The sequence below is a fragment of the Pangasianodon hypophthalmus genome, chromosome 25 (assembly GCF_027358585.1).
Source record: "Pangasianodon hypophthalmus isolate fPanHyp1 chromosome 25, fPanHyp1.pri, whole genome shotgun sequence".
NCBI classification, from domain to species: Eukaryota; Metazoa; Chordata; class Actinopteri; order Siluriformes; family Pangasiidae; genus Pangasianodon; species Pangasianodon hypophthalmus.
The window spans coordinates 5502694-5524025 of NC_069734.1; the positions used below are offsets into that span (position 1 = coordinate 5502694).

The 21332-nt window shown below is 38.8% G+C and overlaps 1 protein-coding gene across 3 annotated transcripts; it reads right to left on the minus strand.

The window, feature by feature from the left end:
- Positions 1-1177: 1177 nt before the first annotated feature.
- zdhhc1 (zinc finger DHHC-type containing 1) lies at positions 1178-18629 on the minus strand. 3 transcript variants are annotated; one of them, XM_026937786.3, is made up of 12 exons: positions 18371-18629; positions 16441-16692; positions 15801-16058; positions 14633-14808; positions 14195-14296; positions 13509-13636; positions 12668-12823; positions 10337-10458; positions 8438-8526; positions 6466-6580; positions 5344-5446; positions 1178-3865 (listed from the first exon to the last, which is right to left on the minus strand). In XM_026937786.3, the coding sequence occupies exons 3-12, from the start codon at positions 16017-16019 to the stop codon at positions 3357-3359; spliced, it is 1719 nt and encodes a 572-aa protein (XP_026793587.1). In that variant the 5' UTR covers positions 16020-16058; positions 16441-16692; positions 18371-18629; the 3' UTR covers positions 1178-3356. The 3 variants fall into 3 exon arrangements, with proteins under 3 accessions (XP_026793587.1, XP_026793586.1, XP_026793588.1); XM_026937785.3 differs by having other exon boundaries at positions 18329-18629; XM_026937787.3 differs by having other exon boundaries at positions 18243-18629.
- Between the last annotated feature and the right edge of the window lie 2703 nt (positions 18630-21332).

Sequence of the window (21332 nt, forward strand, 5' to 3'; positions counted from 1 at the left end):
TTAAACAACATGTCTAACATTGATGGGCTTTCTTACCCCCACAAGAAATAAATAAATTTGGTCTCATTTTTAATAAGAAGTACCAATAATTCTACATGCGATGCAGTTTGCAATAGAATGAAAATTGTGTAGTTGAATTCTGAACTCCAACAGATTTGAAATTGGTATGATACATTGGTGTGATGAAATTGGGATTAATTTGACAGAATTTACTTTTGCATTGAGGAAGCTAAATAAGAATTACAACTTTTTACACATTGTTCCCTCATTCTTGCTTCTTTATACCAATATACCAGCTTTATTTCTCTACATTTCTTTTAGCTATGAGTAAATGTATGTTTTTGTTTCTTTTTTTGGGCTTCATGGTCACCTTACATGACACTGACATTGATAAGTTCATACAGAGACAAAACAATACACGATTCCAGGTATAAAATCTACAATCAACGCATGAATTGTTAAACAATTGTAGGCCACAAAACGACTGTAAAATTGGAAGGATTGCAGGGATTACATGTAGAAAGCCCTCTGATTCCTGTGTGATTTTTCCAATATGAAAACAATTACCCTGAAACTGAAGCAGCCCGACCAAAAGAGCTGAACTGTATTCATTTAGCAAGTAGCTTCAGGATTCATGTGTCCCTGACGTCGGACTAAAGACTAATTTCCTCTTCAGTTGTGCATCATTACCCATTATGAAGACTGGAATAGTTACAACAGTTTCATTTCAGGCCATGAGAACAAACTCAATGGAGGCTTGCAGGATGAATGGGGTTTTACATCAACTCTTACTTGTTTCCCATTAACCTGCCATGCTTCCACATTTCTGGACGAGTGTATTGGTGTGTTGCCATGGACACCACTTAGGAAGGACAGATGTTTTAAAAAAAAAAAAATGCCTGCACCACCTCGTGTGCTCACCTCAGTGAATGGATTCAGGAATTTGTCCACATGTCGGACTATTATATATGACAGAAGCTCCTGATTTGTCATGTCCAGGCATGTTGTGTAGAAAACTGACCGGGTGTTAAATATCTGAGGCTAGAATAAGCTCCAGGGTGAGAGAAGTAGAAAACAGGAAATGGATACCAAAAAAAAAAAAAAAAAAAAAAAATGATTTAATGCATCACAGTGCTATACAAGAGAGCAGATTTTGCAACAAATTCTTTTATGGCTGGGCCAAAGTATAAGTTATACAATCGTAACTGATGATAGAAATGTGAAAGACACCAGATATGACAGATTTCACAGGTTTGTGCACTGGATCATCCTTCAGTCGTCAAACCCCACACATTACATTCGTCGCCCAACACCACACACTTCATGGCACCACATGCCGTCAAGATTGCGCTTTTACACAAGATATTCCGCATATACTCCAACACTACGGCATGATGAGCCGTAAATATTGAGCATGTTTAATGTATATGCGTGTAAATCAGGGCGGCCATGTCTGACCTGGGGTTAAAGCTGGAATTTACACACCCTACACCACAGGATAATCCAGGAAAATAACTGTTTAAGGTCAGCCTAAAAAGAGGACGCCTTTTGTGATCATTAGAAATAAACCTCAAAACTGGCCTGATCTATCCATTAGTGTTGCCAAGACATAAAATGACACAAAACAAGCAACAAGTTTTTTTTCCCAGTAGTAATCTCTAGAAAATATATAGTGCCTGGGCTGTTTCAAAAAGAAAATACTGCAAGTTTCCAACAAAATACTATACAAGAAAATGCATGTGCAGATATAGTCCCCATCCCAAATGGCGCACTTGCGGGTTCCTGGTCCTCGCTTAGATGCAAGATGCTGTACTTCTTATTTATGGCTTCAAAACAGTGCTCACTATACACATTTACTGTGCACTTTAACAAAGCCTAGCAGCAAAATGGACTCAGCAGTTGTCTCTTACTTAAAACACTTTGCAATGATTTATGAGGACCGGTCACAGTGGATGGGTTTGTTAAGAGCGAGGCAAAGCGGATGCAGCAACGTTAAAGCCAACAAAATACAGATACGAAGAAAGGCCACATTTATAACACAGTAGCATACTGGATGCTTGAACACCACTGTGCAATGTGTTTACTGTGTTCTTTCATTCATTCATTCATTCATCGTCAGTAAGAACGTTATCCTAGTCAGTGTCACAGTGGTTTAATCACTAAATAGTTTATAGCTTGACAAATAGAACTAGCTTATTTTATTAGAAAAATATTATAGCCAGAAATAATAAATGTGCGAGACAGTGGGACTGATTAAACTTTCTGCAGGGATTGGTCAGAAAGAGCAGAAATCCTCAGAAATTCTGAAATCCTTTGGAAGCAGGAAAAAAAATTCCTGCATACACCTCTATTAGTTATTAAACTTGCCATCAAATGGCATAATAATAACAGACTAGAATAATTACAAGAATAATAGCTTTGTGAAACAAATCCTGGTAAGAAAACAGATACAGATTTATTACGCACAATCATTTAAATTCGTCTGTCTGATTTTAGGCAATATGTTCTTTCGAAACGATGATGAACTTTTTCCTCGTATAATCAGTACAAGCATCGGAGTGAGTAATAACTGTGCAGTTTTGTGACCCTCCTCTGGCAATCACTGAACGGCCATCGTTAACCAACACAACTGGAATGTAATGAAATTTTAAGGACCGCCCCTAAATGCTTGCTTTTACATCTTTGTGCCTGAATCGCTCACACACCACAGGCCTACATCCTCAACTACATCACCAGAGTGTGGACATGGAGGAGGACTGTAGGGCTTAGGGCTCCATTTGGGATATTTAGGACTCGGCTCATGATCAAGGGAATGAGTGTCATTTCTGTAAGAACGTAAGAAGTGTAAGAACGAAACATTAAACTAGGTAGGTCATAATACAAGAAAATGTGCCATTGTAAAACATGAATGGTAATATTATAGCTAAACATATAAGAATTATGGAAGAAGAAAAAAAAAACACTGAATATATGTTTAGAGCAACAGTCAACAGATATTTCAATCTGCTATAGACTGTACACAATATATGAGCTTTGGCATTCAATATGAATTAATAGTTGATAAAACTGTTATGATAAATAAAAAAATGTACAAATACAATTGTGCAATGCTACAAGAGACGTGATTAGCAAAATGTATTGAAATAAACGAAATGCTAAATGAAATTTCTCAAAAGATTCATCAGACTCCAGTTCGAAAGCCTACACTCAGTGGTGGTTGCATAGGTGAACTGAGGCATTTGTTGCTACATCTGAGATTGTAGTGCCAGTGGATTTGTATTTTACATGATGCAGCTTATCTCTGGGAAGTTTTGCTAGCATTTTGCTAAGCCAGGTAAGTCATGGCACTTGTATTCCTATGCTAGCGGTGTGTTTGATCTGGAGCTGAGTCTTGCCTCCTCTGTGCCTCTCCTCTTGCTTGTGTGCTTGCGTTTTCCCACGTACCCGAGTCCATCCTCCGCTCTGCCGCCGTCCAGAGTTAAGGTAGCCTCTCCATTTCCTCTACTGACAAACACAAAAGGATTATGGGATGCCAGCTCGAATCTCTCTTCTGCAGCCTTGCGAGCCACAGCCTTCTTTTTGGTCCTGGGCTGTGGAGAGGGTAATGGCTGAAGCAAAACACGTTGTGTGGAGGAGGAATGGCCGACGGTAGTGATGGGCACCCGTGCTGGTGTGGCAGTGCCCAGGCGTGCCAGAGCTACGGGGATCTCCTCCAGAGACTCTGCGGAATCAGAGTGGTACTCAGCCGGGGGGCCGGCAGCCTGCACAGGGGCCAGAGGGGGGAGGGTCACCCGCACAGGGAATGCTGGGAAAGGGAGGCGCTGGCTTAGGGATGAGGACAGAGTGGCAGCGGCTACGGAGGACTCTAGGAATTGGGATGCACAAGGTCACAAAAACGCACACAAACCACTATACAAAAATATGGCATAATCACACAATTATTGCTAACACATTGCTGAGGAATGATATTATTAACTAAAATATGTAGTGTTATAGTAATAATTAGTAATCGTGATGAACTGGATCACCACAGAACACTACAACACTGAAGGTAACACACACTGCTTACACTCAGACAAAGCAAACATGATTATTCACAAAGAACGCAGCAACCGTCGCAATGCAAACAGCCCACAGCAAATAAGAAAAAAAAAAAAAACAAAAAGGCAGTCTAAACAACTACTACAGTACCAGATACAGCACTATCACTATTTTCCATAAATTGCTCTAAAGCAAATACTACACTGGACAATCTTTAACTTCTTTCCTAACACTACAGCTCCATAACTACCGATTTATGATATTCAACATAAGCTGAAGACGTTATAGTTGAAAGGTGAACATATTCAGTCTTGAGAACACAGTTACTAGGAAACATGAAATATAAAGGATTAAAATAATGCCTGAGGCTTTATTTTAATTTAGCTAGCATGGGGCTGTTAAGCCGTATAAACTGCTGCTATGTCTATGGCAACAAGACAAAACCATGAGGAACATCAACATTTCTTTAAGATTTTGCATGATTAAAATTGCAATGCAATTACATTTAGCATCGACTACTAACCAAACTTTCATGAGGAAAGAAGCCAGAGCTATCATAAAAATGCCATTGCAGTGTAATTTTCCTGTAAATACAGTCATCATGAGCTATAATGCAAACTGAAATATGGCCGGGTGTTTAATGTGTTTATGAAAAGATTCCATACGAATGGCCAACTCCTGTGATATTTACTACTTCAGGAGTCAAAGTTGTGATGCAATGCTGACATTTCACAGTATGGCAGAACTCATGGAAGGTCAGTTAGAGGTCGTTAACTTGATGCTGTGCTTACATTGTCGTTTTAGTTATAAGCAGTCTTTACTTAGTTACAAACACGTCTGAGGGAAATGTTGATATTTCCAGCAGTTTAGTCTCATTTTCACTGCCACAGCCTTTACTTGGAACATGAACACAGTAAAAACATGGATGGAGCTATTTAAAAAAAACACTTGCAGAACATTAAAGAACTCCATTTTAGTTGGAATCTGGCTATGGAGTAAAGATGCATATAAAATGCAATAATCAGTTTTAAAAGACTGTATTAAGAAGCTATTATTGGAGAAGTATGCATCAGTGTGTTTAAAATGCTATAATTCTCCTAATATATGACAGGAACAAACCAGACATTTAGGAGGCCACACCGATGATGGAATTATGGGTAAATAAGTGTTCAAATAAAGTTCTTATTCTTGAGTACTTGTGATCAGTAAGTCAGATTTTGTCCCTTTGTTGTTAGTTTGTACAATTTATCAACTAAATACGATGGCTGATTGTGTGTGTGTGTGTGTGTGTGTGTGTGTTACCTTGCTCGGCTGAATGATGTGCCATGCCTCTGCTCGTGCTCATCTCTGTGACTCGGTCATTGATCACTTCTGCTGGTATTTTACGCACTTTCTTCTTTTTCTTCTAAAAAAAACCATAAACCAAGGAAGAAGGATTAAACGTGGCTTAAAAATACAACAGGGATCAGGAGTGTATTTTACTGTTCAGTAAACACCTCAACTCAATATTTGGGTATAACCTTAACAGAGTGTGTGTGTGTGTGTGTGTGTGTGTGTGTGAGATGAGTTCGCAGATCAGCAACAAGATAAACAAGATTGTACGCTTATATCTAACCAGTATCGTGAGACAGGGTATGGTGAGGTTTAGCATGTGTTAGAGATTTCCAAGTCATTTAAAATTACATTCGAATTTTATTTACTTTACATGTAGTATTTGTAAGCATTTCGTAAACCGCAACATGTTAAAAAATTTCTTAAGAAAAGAAAACTACAAGGAGGAGCTATCGAAGCCCCTTCAATACAGCTGAATCCCAAATGGCTTTCTATTCACTATATATGCTCACTACACAGGGCATAACAAATTACAGATATAATGCACTTTACAATCACTAAGAAGCCCTTTGAGATTCAACCTTCAATAAGTGACTATTTGAAATTAATTAATATTAGATTTAATTAGAAGCCTGAATATATATTTGGTAAAATCAGAACCTTTACATTTAAATGACAAATTTTTATTCATTTTTTTTTTAAATGTTTAGGATATATGTGTTTCAATTGACTTACATTGCATGACAGTAGAACATGGGGATCTTACAAGACTACAAATGTGGATTTATTTATTTTTTTTTTTAAATACAGTATGTAAATATTACTGAACAATTTTAGTACTCAAACAGTAAACACGATTTTAAACAGTCACATGTCGTTTTTGCCTGTTTTGAATATACTGTATGCATATTATGAAAATCTGACTAATATTTGAACATTAACGCTCATTCTGAAAGCCCTGGTATGTTTGGGAACCCCTGAGGGTCCACATCATTCCTCTCTCCCAACAACCACACTAAAAGAGCAAAAATGTGCGCTGTCTGGGTTCCCTAAGCAGTAGTGTACATGACACTGGTATAGCGTGTGTCGAACCTGTGTGTTTTTGGAAGGACGAGGCGCTGGTTTCTGCTCTGTGGACACATTAGGGAGTAGCTCCTCTTCAGCCATTCTTTCTAGTGAGCTTCTGATCCTGCCGTTACCATACAACCTTTATACGAAGACACAGCATCAGATTAGTACAGCACATAACCGGGTGCATTAAACCACTATATACCTTTGTAAACTGACCATGTTTTTCATATTGTGTTTAATAATAGCATGATGGTATAAGATAAAGGACTACCAAAGTGACTAATTCCCCTTTAATCATTTACAGCTATCCATCACAAATGACAACAACAATGTTGACAGTTTCTGAGCTCCTGACTAAAACATTCCACTGTGAACAACAGCATTGGGAGGGCACCAATAGGTCAAACACACACACACACACACACACACACACACACCTTTATTTGCGCATATCACTACACACCGCGTGTCCTTTGGAGTTGCCAAGTGATCTAATCTCTAGCAATTCCCATCAGATGATAAAGCTGACTCTTCCTCACCATCTCTTGACCAGTCAAACAAGGACTTTAAGATCAGCAACATGTTTAAAATGATTCCTGGTAAGAGGAAATATTTGCAACAAGGACTATTTTTTTTCGTCAAAGAGTTGTTACAAAGCTCCAGGTAGAATTTAAACTGAAATGGCAGTTTAATCGTGTGTAACTCATTAGTGCTGCCTAACTGTTCTGACCTTTTACATTTAATGAAAGCGACAGCTGAAGTCAGTGACAGTGCTCCAAATGTTTTTTTCTTCTTCTTCTTCTTCTCCATTTCAATTTGCTAAGTGCCATTAAAGTCATGGGAAAGCAAACTGAATTCACACTTTGTTTATGTATTTTTAAATGCTCACCATGACAACACAACGAATGAATACTATGAAGAAATTACATTCAGTTTCGTTCTTATGAAAAGTGCACACAGCAGCTTCGACACGTGGCTGCTGAACGACAGACTGAGTCGCAGGACGAACTTAAGAGCTTTGCCACACTTTGAAAATGTCCCTTGGCGCTAATAAAATAAATAAACAGGCGCTAAATACATGAGGCTTAACTCTGGTTTGGGTGAACAGCGAGCCTTGGATGTGATATAAATTAAGAACACAGACGCCACATCCACTGAAATGTTTTGTTTCTTCTATCCTGGCAAAAAGGGAAAACTGGCACAAATGTAAAGTTAAAAAGCCAGTCACCATGGCGATTTAGTTTCTGGCTCATATCCTCGAGTTTTCACTGCCTAATAAACTGCATTTATTTCTCTTCTACCGAATCTCAGTGATCGAGTGCAGGGCCTGATTTGCTCAATACAATAAAATAACATTTTACTGTAATGTATTTATGTAATGTACTTTTATGAGTAATTGTAAAAAGAATTTTAAAAAAAAACTCTCTCTCTCTCTCTCTCTCACACACACTCACAAACACGCGCACACACACACACACACACACACACACACACACACACACACACACCAATAAGCCACTAAGCTTTCAACAGGCCAGATGATTGATTTGAGCCAACTGTGGTGAATTTAATGGAGTTAAGAATACATAGTCAGAGGCTGAGCACTGGTGCCTTGTGAAAATGTTACCGCACCCACGGCATGTACATGCTGCTCTTCCTCCATTTAGCTTTTCATAGCAAAAATATGTGGAATATGATCGGAAAATTAACACAATAAAAACATGCTTCAGAACCTGTTGCTGCAGCTGATAATACACATCATTGTATAATAATATTGTATAACAATTGTTCTTATGCTTGCAGAATGAACAGCACAATTGCAAGCACTGAATTTAAAATAGTTGATAAACCTCTGTAAAAACAAATCAAGGTTTAGAATAGATCTGTAATCAGAATTTCCTGCCTGATGCTTTCTATGAGTGGAGTCATTTTAAGATGAATTTTGGCTGACTTGTAGAGGTACACATAAGCAATATGCGTTCTGTCGTCTTACTCGGGATTTCCATGTGAGCTCCTGGTGGTGGGATCCTCCACCTCCATCTCGGGATTGGTGTAGCCTAGAGTACCCGAGTAGCTCACATCCTAAAAGTAAGAAAGTAAAAGAGAATCAATGTATTTCTCAGAGAGTGTAAATCCTATTAGAAATTCATCTTCAGTAAGCACTTTATTTTGGTCAGGGTCTTGTGGATCTGGAGCGTATCCCAGGAACGCTGGATACGAGGCGGGAAAAGACTGGATGAGATGACAGTTCATCACAGCACACCATGCACCATCACTCAAACCTACGGGCAATTTAGTGTAGCCAAACTGCATCGTCGCACATACCAGCCCACTATAGTCCAAGATGGTAGCGCTCCCTAATGCGGCACCATCTGCACCATTTTCATAGAGCCTTTACCTCCAGGACGAAGCTGCAGGGCAGGAAGCCAACATGAGTAAAGCTCATGAAAAATCCAAGTAAATGGACTTTCATGCACCTGTACATGCACTTCCATACGCTGCTTTTAAACAGTGACACAGTGCGCTTTTTGGAACAAGATATAGTCACTGGACTAAAAATAAAAGTTCACATTACAGTTTCAAAAGTTTTTAGACAGTTTTTATGATTAAAGTCTGGGTTATACTGGTTAACCATTTCAGATCCAACAAATACAGCCAGCAAAGCCAAAAGCAGCAGCTGCTGAGAGCAGCAAATTACAAATGCTGTCTTCTACTGTGACCTTCATCCATGCTTTAGTTATACTGAAATTATAGCGCCCCAATGAGGTGACAAACTGTCACTGCATGAGCTGTTCCACAAGAGCCTATACACTGCATTACTATTCCAAAATTTTCATCTAGCAATCACAAGAGAGACCAGTTGCCCATTTCATCTTCAAATATGTAACTGTTTATCAAAATTTGTATGAATGCGCATCGTTATTTATTGTGAAAGATGCAACTTCATCACCTTGGTACCCAATTCTACATCCACAGTAACTGTGACGAAGACTATGGTTATTGTGGGTAAGCCACAGAATGTAGGAAGCATGCATTTGGCATGATAGAGAGCCATATGGACCTGTGGGTGTAGGAGTCCACATGGTCTGTTACACCATTGACTGAGCCAAGCCTGACAACATTACACACCATGCCACCTGGATAAAGCGCATACATATGCATTACCATGCTCGCTGCCTGTGGATACGTACATTGTAGGTGTGTGTGTGGGGCTACATTTCAAACTGTGTAGTAGATGCAAATGAGTAAACATGAACGATATCCACGGTTCTGCAGTACGTAAACTAACAAGTAACACATTTCTCCATCACAGCTCCTCTTTCTACTCCACTGGAACCTTTCCAGTAGTCACACCGTTCTTCAAACACACAGCTGCCCTCTAAAACAGGAAGTGACCCAAAAGTGTGGATGCTCATTTCCCACAGCTTTAAGACGTCAAGACTTCAACATGGCATCCAAGTGAGATTTTCACTGAGGCCTGGCAGAGACATTTCGCCAAAAATTACATGATGGAGTGAATCAGCCATGACAATTCAAAACAGCCTGGTTGCAATGGACTAAACTGTATCCATGTGTAACACATGATAATAGTTTATACAGCATGCAATATTTTTATATATTTGTAACCTAATGAACAGCATCCCGACTGTTGTAAAACCATTCAGATGAATGATTTAAGTGACTAAACTAATAAAACCAGCCTGTAATGAAAACAATCCACAAACCTGACATGGCCCAGTTTACATATACGAGCCTCACATCACAAACTGGGAAGACTTAATCTGGACCTGTGTGTGTAAACAGCCCTTGAATATCTAAACATCATACCTGGATGTCATTCGGGACCTGTGTGTCATTCGGGACCTGTGTGTTTGTATGTTTGTATGTTCACCTTGATGAGGTTCATCTTGGGAACTCCAGGCTCGTTCCCTGAAGGGCCTTTGTTAGTGTCTCTTGTCTCCTGTCGATGTCTCTGTCGAACGATGTACTCGTATGTACTCAGCCTGTTCCACACTGAGAGAAGAGAGATGAGGAGAGAGCAAAATTACACCATCACTGTAAGCTAACAGAAGGAGATTAGTGATGAATCGTCAATTTGCGTGGTGGTCTGGGAAAACCCGTCGGATATCACTACGGCAAAATGACAAACGAGTACAACTCAACCCCATGGGTGTAGACTGGGATGAATTAGCCTTAAAATATACTCCAAACAGGAAGGAAGTTCTTGAAGAAAAACATTTTCAGACATTTAACCTTGCTGTGACCTTGACCCTGTTTGGATCCATTTCAAAATCTAATCAGTTCATCTGCTGGTTACAATGATAATTCCATATAAATCCCATAAACTTTCAACTACTCATTCTTGAGATATTGTGCCAAAGTGAATCGGATGGATGGACGGACAGACGGGCGGATGGCTGGACTACCCGAAGACATAATTCCTCCACCACCTAATTGGCGGAGAGTTTTTCTGCCTATAAAATTGTTGTTGACACCTCACCTTTAACAAATCATAAAAATATTATTTCACAAAAACAATGTAGAAATGTTTTTATTAACTATGGTTTAATACAAAGATCATGTTACAGCCACAATTTACAGTGCAAGCAGCTGAATCTGAGTCTTTAACATTATTTTAAAAATGTAAAATGTACATTTTTTTTCCAGAATGAATTTATTTTTAAAGTTAATTTATTTTTATAAATTAATTTTGTTCATTTTTTAAAATCATTTTAAATACGTTTTCATTTTTGAAATTGTTTTTTTTTAAACAATAGTGTTTTTTTTCCTGTGAATTTAAATACATAAGTACCGATGATGCCCATAATCCACCGAGTCATACTTAAGATCCTGCAAAAAGTGTAAAATGTCCACAAAAACGAGGCATGAATCACACACACACGCACACACACACACACACACACACACACACACACACTTACTTCCCACCTGTATTTGTATCATAATACAACCTTCCAGTAATCTACAGGATAAAAACTTCAATCACGAACAGGCTTTCCTCTCAGCTACAAGCACTGCAAACGGCACTCAGCAGGACTTCCTCAAAATTTCCTCCTTCAGCATTATTTTATTTTACTTATTAATCAGGGTCCTTTTTATTATTTTACTTTTAATCAGGACTCGCTGATTAGAACTCTGTCTTTTGCCTCACATTAATGCAGAGTAGCTTAATGGAGCACTCTAAAACGAAACGTATTATTATTATAATTATTACTGTCATGACTAAAGAGAATCATCTCCATTTGAGCAGCGTGGTTCTGGCCTGTATTGTGCCACACGATGAGCAATTAACCAGCAGGCAGCCTTGGAAACGCTGTCTAAATATAAAACTGGTGAATCATCAGGTTTAAGCAACAACACTGACTGCGGTGTTTATCTAAAGTGAACGATCGTGACTGAGCAAACCCTTGTTTTTCAGGTCACCGTGAGCATAATAACATCTTAACATACTCTCTAGCATCACACTAGAGCGATGTTTTTTTTTGTTGGTTTTTTTAATCATTATTATAAACAAAATATAGCAGTGGCCAATAGCAAGCCTTGCACGTTGCATACATAAAACACAACCTCTTCATGCTCTAGCTAGCAATTAGCATAAAGACATAATATCAGTATTGTTTACAGCATGTCGCTGATGAATTCTCAATTGTGATTAGTCAGAAAAGGTTGATTATTTTTCTATTATTTTTCTGACAGTAGTTACGGCTGTAATTCAAAATCACAGCTTTAGATTAACGATTCTAATACGTTATCTTTCTATAGTAATAACTTGTTCACAGGGGCATGTATCTATGACTAATAATAAACAGGTTTTAAAAAACAATGTTATTTAACAAGGAAAAAGGTAAAAATCATTGATAGGGTGTAGATTTCTGTCTGGAGATGTTTTATTTAACATTTCTAGACGGAGTCTCCAGTGTTCGTGCTTTGTAACAACCAGAGGTAAAGCTGTAACAAACGTTTTCCACCAGAGGAGAGTCTTCAGGAAGGAGGTACTGTATTTGTGTTTTACAGTTTCTCAGTAACAAACTGCATTTTTTATTAACTTTCAAAGCAAGTGAGGGAATATCTGTTTACAGCTGCTACAACGTAAGCAGTTAACAGGAACGAACTTGTCTTGCGGATGTTCCACGAAACCATGCAGAGTCGCAGAAACACGTGTAAAGACTAATGTATGAGGTGATGTATGAGGTGCACTCACTGAGGTAGATGTGGAAACACAGTAAATGGCCGAGCAGTAATGAAGAAAGAAGCCCCATCGTGATGGTTACTCCTGCCAGTGCAGGGATGGCTGGGCCTGCTGTAGAAACCGGAGCCACCGGCAAGAACACAAACCACACCACAGATTCATTCTTCACTGAAGGGAGGAGGCATGAAGGGAGGGGGGAAGGCAAAGAAGAAGGCAAAGAGAAATATGAGTTAGACAAACATGCATTAGTTTATCTGATTTTGGCGGTTATCAGTCAGGTAGACATCATACTACTGTATACCCTTTATTGAATTAAAGCTGTTTTAAAGCTCAGATTACATGAAATCCAATAAGGATGACCAGATTTTTGTAAAATAATAGGATTATAACATACATTAATCTCATTAATCAGATCTTTTTTTCCTACATCTGCACAAGTACACAAATATAACCAGAAAGAGGTGGAAAATGTTTGTCTCCATCTTTCAATCAAACCAGAAACAGCTACAAGGACAGCAATGCGCGATTTGCGAAAAAATAAATAAATATGTAAATATTTAAGTGACTTCAGAGATGACCTTTAATGTTAGCGACCTGTAAACATGAGTCAGTGATTTCAATTAACTAAGAAATACATAATATGATGGATATGAAAATTTGGTATACTATGTTATACAAGAAAAGTATTTATCAATGCTATGTGATTGCCATTTTTTAAAATGCTACCACTTTGCTAATAGAAAATGAAATTTGTTGTAGCAATACTAGTTTCAGATAATAGCATAATCATAATCAAATCACCTCCAAAGGTATTTTTTTTGTTGTCGGATCAGAGCACATCAGAGCACCCTACCTTGCTGGAAGTGTTTATCAGATCGAAGCTTCGATGGATCCAAAAAGAATTCGATGAAAACATATGTGGCAATGATCACAATTAAAAATATGCCCAGCAGAGCGGATATGACACTGTTCAGGAAAACCCTGCAATGGATTCCACAAAGATGTGTAAAGATGTGGAAACTGACAACAACAACAACTGCAGAACAATATATTGAGATTAGACCTTGTTATAGAGCTATATGATTCTGACATGAGGAACAAAACATGATGTTATAGGAATCTAATCAATAATGATGTGGTGTAATGGAGCCTGATGTAAAGCAGAATCACTGCTACCACCCCGAAGTTGATTTTACTAAACTAGGCAGTTTGCAGTTTGCAGTATTAGCTATCGGGATTTGATAAAATGGCTTCAATTCTGGAAGAAATGAAGAAATGCAGTACTTTCAGTCTTAGGCATGTACATCATTGTGTACATTTTTTTTAATACAAAGCTCATCTCAGAAAGTGCCGTTCTGAATATGCCCTAGGTTAACAAGATCCTGATTTTGGCTTTGCTTAACAGAAATGTGATTCTTGGTGCTGCACTGTAGCAAAACTGAAAAGTGCCAAGCTAACAAGGCATCGTGGGAAGCCATCTGTTGTGTCCTGCTTTAACAATCACAACATATTGCGTTTTCATTATTCAGAAGGTCTCACCAATAGTTTCTGCTGCCCACACAGTTGTTCAGCCATCTGCAGTGGTGATCAAAACTGGCCACACACTTATTACAGGCACTGCAGTGTTTGGATTTCGGCCCTCTGAAAGCAACAGGGAAACAACACGGTTAATTCCTGACAATAAATCAGACCTGAGATGAAGCTCTTAGCAGGGCTGATTAGGGATGTGAAGCCTGCTGGCCGCCCACAGTTAACTCCATATGCTTATGCACTATTCTTTCCTTTCAACGTCTAACTACAGTTCAGCGATCCTGTATAAGCATGATCAAACCCTCATCTAACATCTTCATAGCAGGTCTTATTTGCTGAACTCTGTACTTATGTTTCAACTGTATCTAACATTCAAACCATCACTCTTATGCTTCACTGCTTCAGGCAGGCCAAGAAACGTTTCCTCCTCCCTCTATCCACACTTACACATCCACCTCACAGAGGTAACAGTGGCAGTTCTCGATGACGTGGGCGTGTTTTGTGCGGTCGAACACAGGCAGTGGTCCTTTGTAGCTCTTTGCTCTGACGTTATAGTCCGCAGGGTCGATGGAGACAGCGGTCAGGTGCACGAGCAGGTGACAAACGAACGTAATGCCCGTACACTGAACACTGGGTTAAAGCCGAGTAACTGTAGAAGAGTGTAAATCTGAATCAAACAGAAAAACTTGAATCTTAGGGGAAAAAATAACACATAAGAGGCCTAAGTTGAAAATGTAGAGGTTGGAATAATGCAGTAAAATTAAATGCATTAAATCAAAGTATGTGAAATTATGGCTGTCTACACAACATGACATCTGATTTATGACTTTTTCAGAGTGTGTCCACGCCGCAAATAACAAACGACCATATCCACTTTAGGGTGCATTCCTACTTTGCGATTCTTTTCTTTTTAGCAGATAAAATGGTGGCCGGAGGACTTTTGTGCTAATATTGTTGTTAAAAAAAAGCACCTCACAAAACATGCATTCTGTAACTAGAACAACATTCCTTTAAAAAAAAAAAAAAAAAAAAAACTTAGCTAGTATCAGCTAACTAACTAAATTAGCTTTCTATCTAGAAGGAAGAGATTGCCTGCTTCCTCTCTGAAGACAGAAAATTAAGACAAGCTGCTTCATTGTCACTTTGTCTTCCATGTTTGTTTTTCCTCGCTTGCCTTCAATTTGTAATCTGATTTGTTGGGAGTTTCAGGTTTGGAAGCTCGACTGTAACCGAAAAACAGACAACAGTGCTTTTTAAAAACAGACATATTCCATCCATTTGCGACCAAAAACAACAAGTGTGAAAGCACCGTTATTCGTTCAGACTGTAGCCACACTGTGCAGAAAAGTGAAGGTTAGCTAGCCAACAACAGATTTCACCACTGGTTAAGGATTAAATAAAGACAATGTCTAGGCTCACTGTGAACACTGACTAAAAAAAAAATGAAGAGTGTTAAGTAACGTGGTTGTCACTGCTGTCACACTGAACGTGATTTCATATTGAAAAGTGCTTAGATCTGAGCTTCCTGTGTGAACGCAGCCTATATGTACTATTCCAGATTATTTTCCCACCTCTACATTTTAACCCATGCGTCCAACTTCATCACAAAGGATACAATATAGCCAGCCGGGATCCAGTGTGACGGCAGCAGAGGGATGAAAACTCCAAAGCCTGTGACTGCAAAGTAAAGGTAGAGAAGCCAGGCCAACAGCTGGAAGGGGTGAGGAGGCCAGCTCCACCCGTTTGTCCTGGAGCACAGGGGTACGTCGGCTCGTCTGGGCACGCCATCGCTCACAGGCACCGTGCGGTTTGGGTTCCTGCTGCACAGGTCCATGAGAGAATGGACCCGAGTTCTCCTGTCTCTGAGGCAGTACTGCAATAAACACGAGCACAAACCTAAATAATTCCGACTCAAACACACTCTGCCATGCTTTTAGCTAAGCCACTGAAGCAATTATAAGCACTCTGGCTGCATTATGAAACCCAGTTTTTGGACCTGCTGAGCACAAGAATTTGTCAGATGCTATATGCAGTAATCTCTGGATGAGTCCTAAACAACAAGAACTAAGCTTAGAAGAGTGATGCATTCAAGTTTATCCTTTAAAAAATCTGCATAATATAGAAAAAGAATATAAGCTGTGCTCTAAAGCCATCGTTTCCATTCATTTCCTGCTACATATCTGTGACTATCATACACTGGAAATTAATGCTATTAATGCATACTACTATAATAATTATGATATTATGACACTCACCTATTCGCTTATTCACTGGTGGCTGTCCATCAGAGTGTCAGTAAATTATTCCACCTCATTTCAGTCCTCACCATCTTCTACCATTAACAGTGATTCCAGTCTGTAGTTGTCCATCACCGGCTCATTGCTTTCTCCGCTGATGCTTTGGGTTTTTTCTTCCTGAAGTAACGATTGCTGACAAGCACCATCTCCATGCTCAGAAGTTACACGTGCATGTCAGGAAGACGCGACATGCTCAGCTGGGAGAACTTTCTGTAACAAGACAATAATTATCATTCATATTACATAATAACACTGAGTATGTTTTCCACCATGGGAGAGTCTACATGACAGAGGACTTCTCCATGACATGTTTACAGCTGTGCTAACGCAAGTGATAACAGGAACTAACTTGTTTCACAAAAGTTCCACAGCATTAAAGTAATAAAATATGATGTGGTGTTCTTAATAAAAATAATAATAATAATAATAATAATAATCATTGGCAAATTGCTGTGGTATAAGAGGAATAAAACACTTTGGGATGTGCAGTTATAGGAAAATAAACAGACAAAAGCAGTCAAAAACTCAGTGAGGTTTGTTTGTATACTCAGTGTTCATTCACAAAAGAATTTGTTTTAAAGACAAATTTTAATACATTTCATTTTGTCTGCTTTGGCACACCATATGCATTCAATTTTTATAATGTTTGTTTGGATAATAATAAGAAAAGTATAAGACATGTCCTTATCTTTAAATAAATAGATGTCAGTAGCATTTCTCTCACATGTAATAATAGGGAATGTGGTAATAAATTTATACGCCGTTACAGCAGGCTATAGCGTCTTTCCATGTAATCACAAATCATGTATAACGACTCAATCTATCAGGAATTAAAGAACAGGAAACTCTTCACACAGTCACGTATTGTATTACGAACTTATGTCCTCCTGGTTACAATACTTTTAACCTTCTACTACTACTAAGAAGAAGAAGAAGAAGAATTGTTATTATTATTATTATTATTATTATTATAATAACAACACAATTTTACACAATATTCACTGGGATTTAAACACACACACACACACACACACACACAAAACAACAACAGCAACACTTCTCACATTTCTCCTGACTATCTTCTCATATGCCCGAGTGCAATGTTTTGTTTGGAAAAAAAAAAAAAAGAAAATTATGGGAAATTATTGGTATCTCAGGGAAGGAAATTAAATTTGTCTATGACTTTATATCAACTAAATTTGACATGAAATGAACTATTTGCATGTTTATCTACCTATCTATCTATCTATCTAGACTTTTTATAGTTTTTTTTTTGTTGTTGTTGTTTTTGTTTTGTTTTTTTGCAGGTTTGCATGGAGTATGAGAATAAACTAAATAAACATGCCACAGACTCCAGTGTTCATATTACTCACATTACTCACATTACTCATATTACTCACATTACTCACATTACTCATATTACTCACATTACTCATATTACTCACATTACTCATATTACTCATATTACTCACATTACTCACATTACTCATATTACTCACATTACTCACATTACTCATATTACTCACATTACTCACATTACTCATATTACTCACATTACTCATATTACTCACATTACTCATATTACTCATATTACTCACATTACTCACATTACTCACATTACTCATATTACTCACATTACTCATATTACTCACATTACTCATATTACTCACATTACTCATATTACTCATATTACTCATATTACTCACATTACTCATATTACTCACATTACTCATATTACTCACATTACTCATATTACTCACATTACTCATATTACTCAGCCAGCAGCATTCAAGCTTTAATAAAAGATCAAGACAAAAAGAGCAAAACGCAGCTGTCTTATCCAAACCTCCAGTTTACAGGTGAACAGGAATCCAGAGAGATGTCTTACTCCACTTCAGCCTGCAGCTGATGGCAGATAAAGCAGCCGTTTTCCCTTCAGGAGGGAACTGAAACCCTGCCAATCCCCAGCGAGCAGCTCCCACACAAACTCCACGCTAATGCAAATCTTTCTACAGTTTTCCCTCCCAACTAAACTCCTGCTTTACCCTTCGACATGCAAACTCAGCCGAAAAGCAGACCCACTCCAACACAAATAATCTGGAATCGGAATAATTGGCGTGAATGGGACGTGAGGAGGATACGGTAGTGACGTACTTCCGGGAAGACCAGGCGCGCGTGTGGGATTCAAAATAAAAGTATGTTTTCTATGCTAGTCAGCAATGCATTCATTTATCATTTAAACTAACTAACTAACTAAGCTTTTCAAATAAAGATGTGTGTGTGTGTGTGTGTGTGTGTGTGTTTTGCAACATTTAATGCTACCCAGTGTTGTGGTGGTTTATTAGGAAAGATAAGCTGATTTGTGTTCATTTAAAGACAGAAAGAGAAGATAAAAAAGTCATGAACAGTTTTACAGTGTTAATAAAATCTCCTCTCATGCAGTTTAGTGTTAAAAGAACAAAATAATCTTTGTTCATATTATTATTATTTAACTAAGATTTACTACAGTAATTTTTAATATAATACCACAGCATTGTTGAATTCCTAAATCTGATTAGTCAGAAGGTGTTGATTAGTTTTCTAGGGCCAAATGTATGTGGACACCTGACCATCACACCCTCTTCCCCAGACTGTTATCACAAAGTCGGAAGCACACAACTGTATATTACAATTTCTCTTCACTCTTCACAAGAGGCACAAACGTGTTCCAGCATGACAATGCCCCTGTGCACAAAGCGAGCTCCATGAAGACAAGGTTTTCAAATGTTGGAGTGGAAGAACTCGAGTGTTCTGCACAGACCCTGACCTCAACACCACTGAACACCTTTGAGATGAATTTTAATGCTGACTGCACCCCAGACCTCCTCACCCAACATCAGTGCCTGACCTCACTAATGCTCTTGTGGCTGAATAATCACAAATCCCCTCAGCCATGCTCCAAAATCTAATGGAAAGCCTTCCCAGAAGAGTGGAGTTTTTTTATAACAGCAAATAGCACATGTGGGTGTGATGGTCATGTGTCCATCACCATATAGTGTACATTATCTTTTCTATATTAACAGCTTAGGAGCATGGTGGCTTAGTGGTTAGCACTGTTGCCTTGCACCTCCAAGTTCGAATCCAGGTTTGAACCCTGCCTCTGTCCTGGGAACGCAGAGTTTGGATGTTCTCCCTGTGCCAGTGGGTACTCCGGTTTCCTCCCCTAGTCCTACATGCGGTGATTGGCATTTCCAGGTTGTTCAGAGTGTGTGTGCGATTGTGCCCTGCTGTGGGTTGGCACCCTGTCCAGGGTGTTCCCAGCTTTGTACCCTGAGTCTCCTAGGATAGGCTCCAGGCTATCCTGTGACCCTGCATAGGATAAGTGGTACAGAGAATGGATGGATGGATGATAATAGCTTATTCACAGGGACTTATGACAGACTGTCTAAATAACCAAAGGCTATTATTAAACAGAAATGCAGTTATTTAACAAAGAAAAATATATAATTGTTGGTATTGCCGGTAAAGAAGTCTCCAGTTTCAGTGCTTTGTAACAGTCATGGTGTGGTCTTCAGGACAGGACTTGCGCTTTCCGGTCACACCACTTCAATATTGATTATTTTCCTAACAGAATTCCCTCAATTGTTCCTCACTTAACATTCCATGCCAGTGTGGTCAGAACCAAACTGAAGCAAATGCCATCATTTCTCCAAGCATTTTTCACCTGACAAATAGTTCAATTTAGTGTTTTGCTCCTGCAGCTGTATTACATGTGTGAGCCCAGCAGATAGCAGCAGAGTGATGTTCATCCACCTAACCACACCAACGCAGGGACGTGGTGGTCTTCTAAGGCATTGGGCTGCTGTTTGGAACGTTATGAGCTCAAATCTCAGCACCACTAAGCTACTATGCTTAGGCCCTTGAACAAGACCCTTAACCCTCAAATAGTCAGTTGTGTCCTGTCTCACATGCAAGTCACTTTGGATAAAAGCATCAGCCAAATGAATTAAATGCAATGCATGTGCATAACATATATTAATTATGCCTTGGAATGTGGAAATGGAAATTAAAGGCAGACTAGATGAATTTTCTGCTACATTATATGGCCAAAGGTATGTGGACACCTGACTATATATGCTTTTTGAACATCCCATTCCAGATTCCCATCCCACATTTCTGGGAAGGCATTTTGCTAGATTTTGGAGCATGGCTGGAGTGCTTCACCCATTCAGCCACAAGACCATCAGTGAGGTCAGGCACTGATGTCGGGCAAGCATTTCTGGGACTTAGTCAGCATTCTAGTTCATCCAAAAGGTGTTCAGTGGGGTTGAAGTCAGGGCTCTGTGCATGACACTCAAGTTCTTTCACACCAACCTCAGCAAACCCTGTCCATGCTGTGCTTTCATGGAGCTTGCTTTGTGCACAGGGGCATTGTCATCCTGGAACATGTTTGGGCCTCTTAGTTCCAGTGAAGGGAAATTGTAATGCTACAGCATACAAAGACATCTATATATACAACTGTATGCTTCCAACTTTGTGGCAACCATTTGGGGAACTACATAACAATTGTGATGGGTAGGTGTCCACATACTTTTGACTATATAGTGTATTTTGCACATTTTTGAACATGCTTAAAAGATAAACTATGTAAAATTTTAAAGTAACCAACTTCCACTATAACTGATTACTTGTGGTGCTGGATTCTGATTCCTCATGCTGGAAATCTGCCTTCTGGTCAAGTTCAAAACCCAGGAAAGGGTCTCACCCTGTACAAAAAAAAAAGCATGTTAGCAGGAGCAGGTGTGGACCTAAGTTTTTTTTCTTCTTCTTCTTTCTTTTTTTAATCTTTATAGATTGAAAGCTCTGCAGAA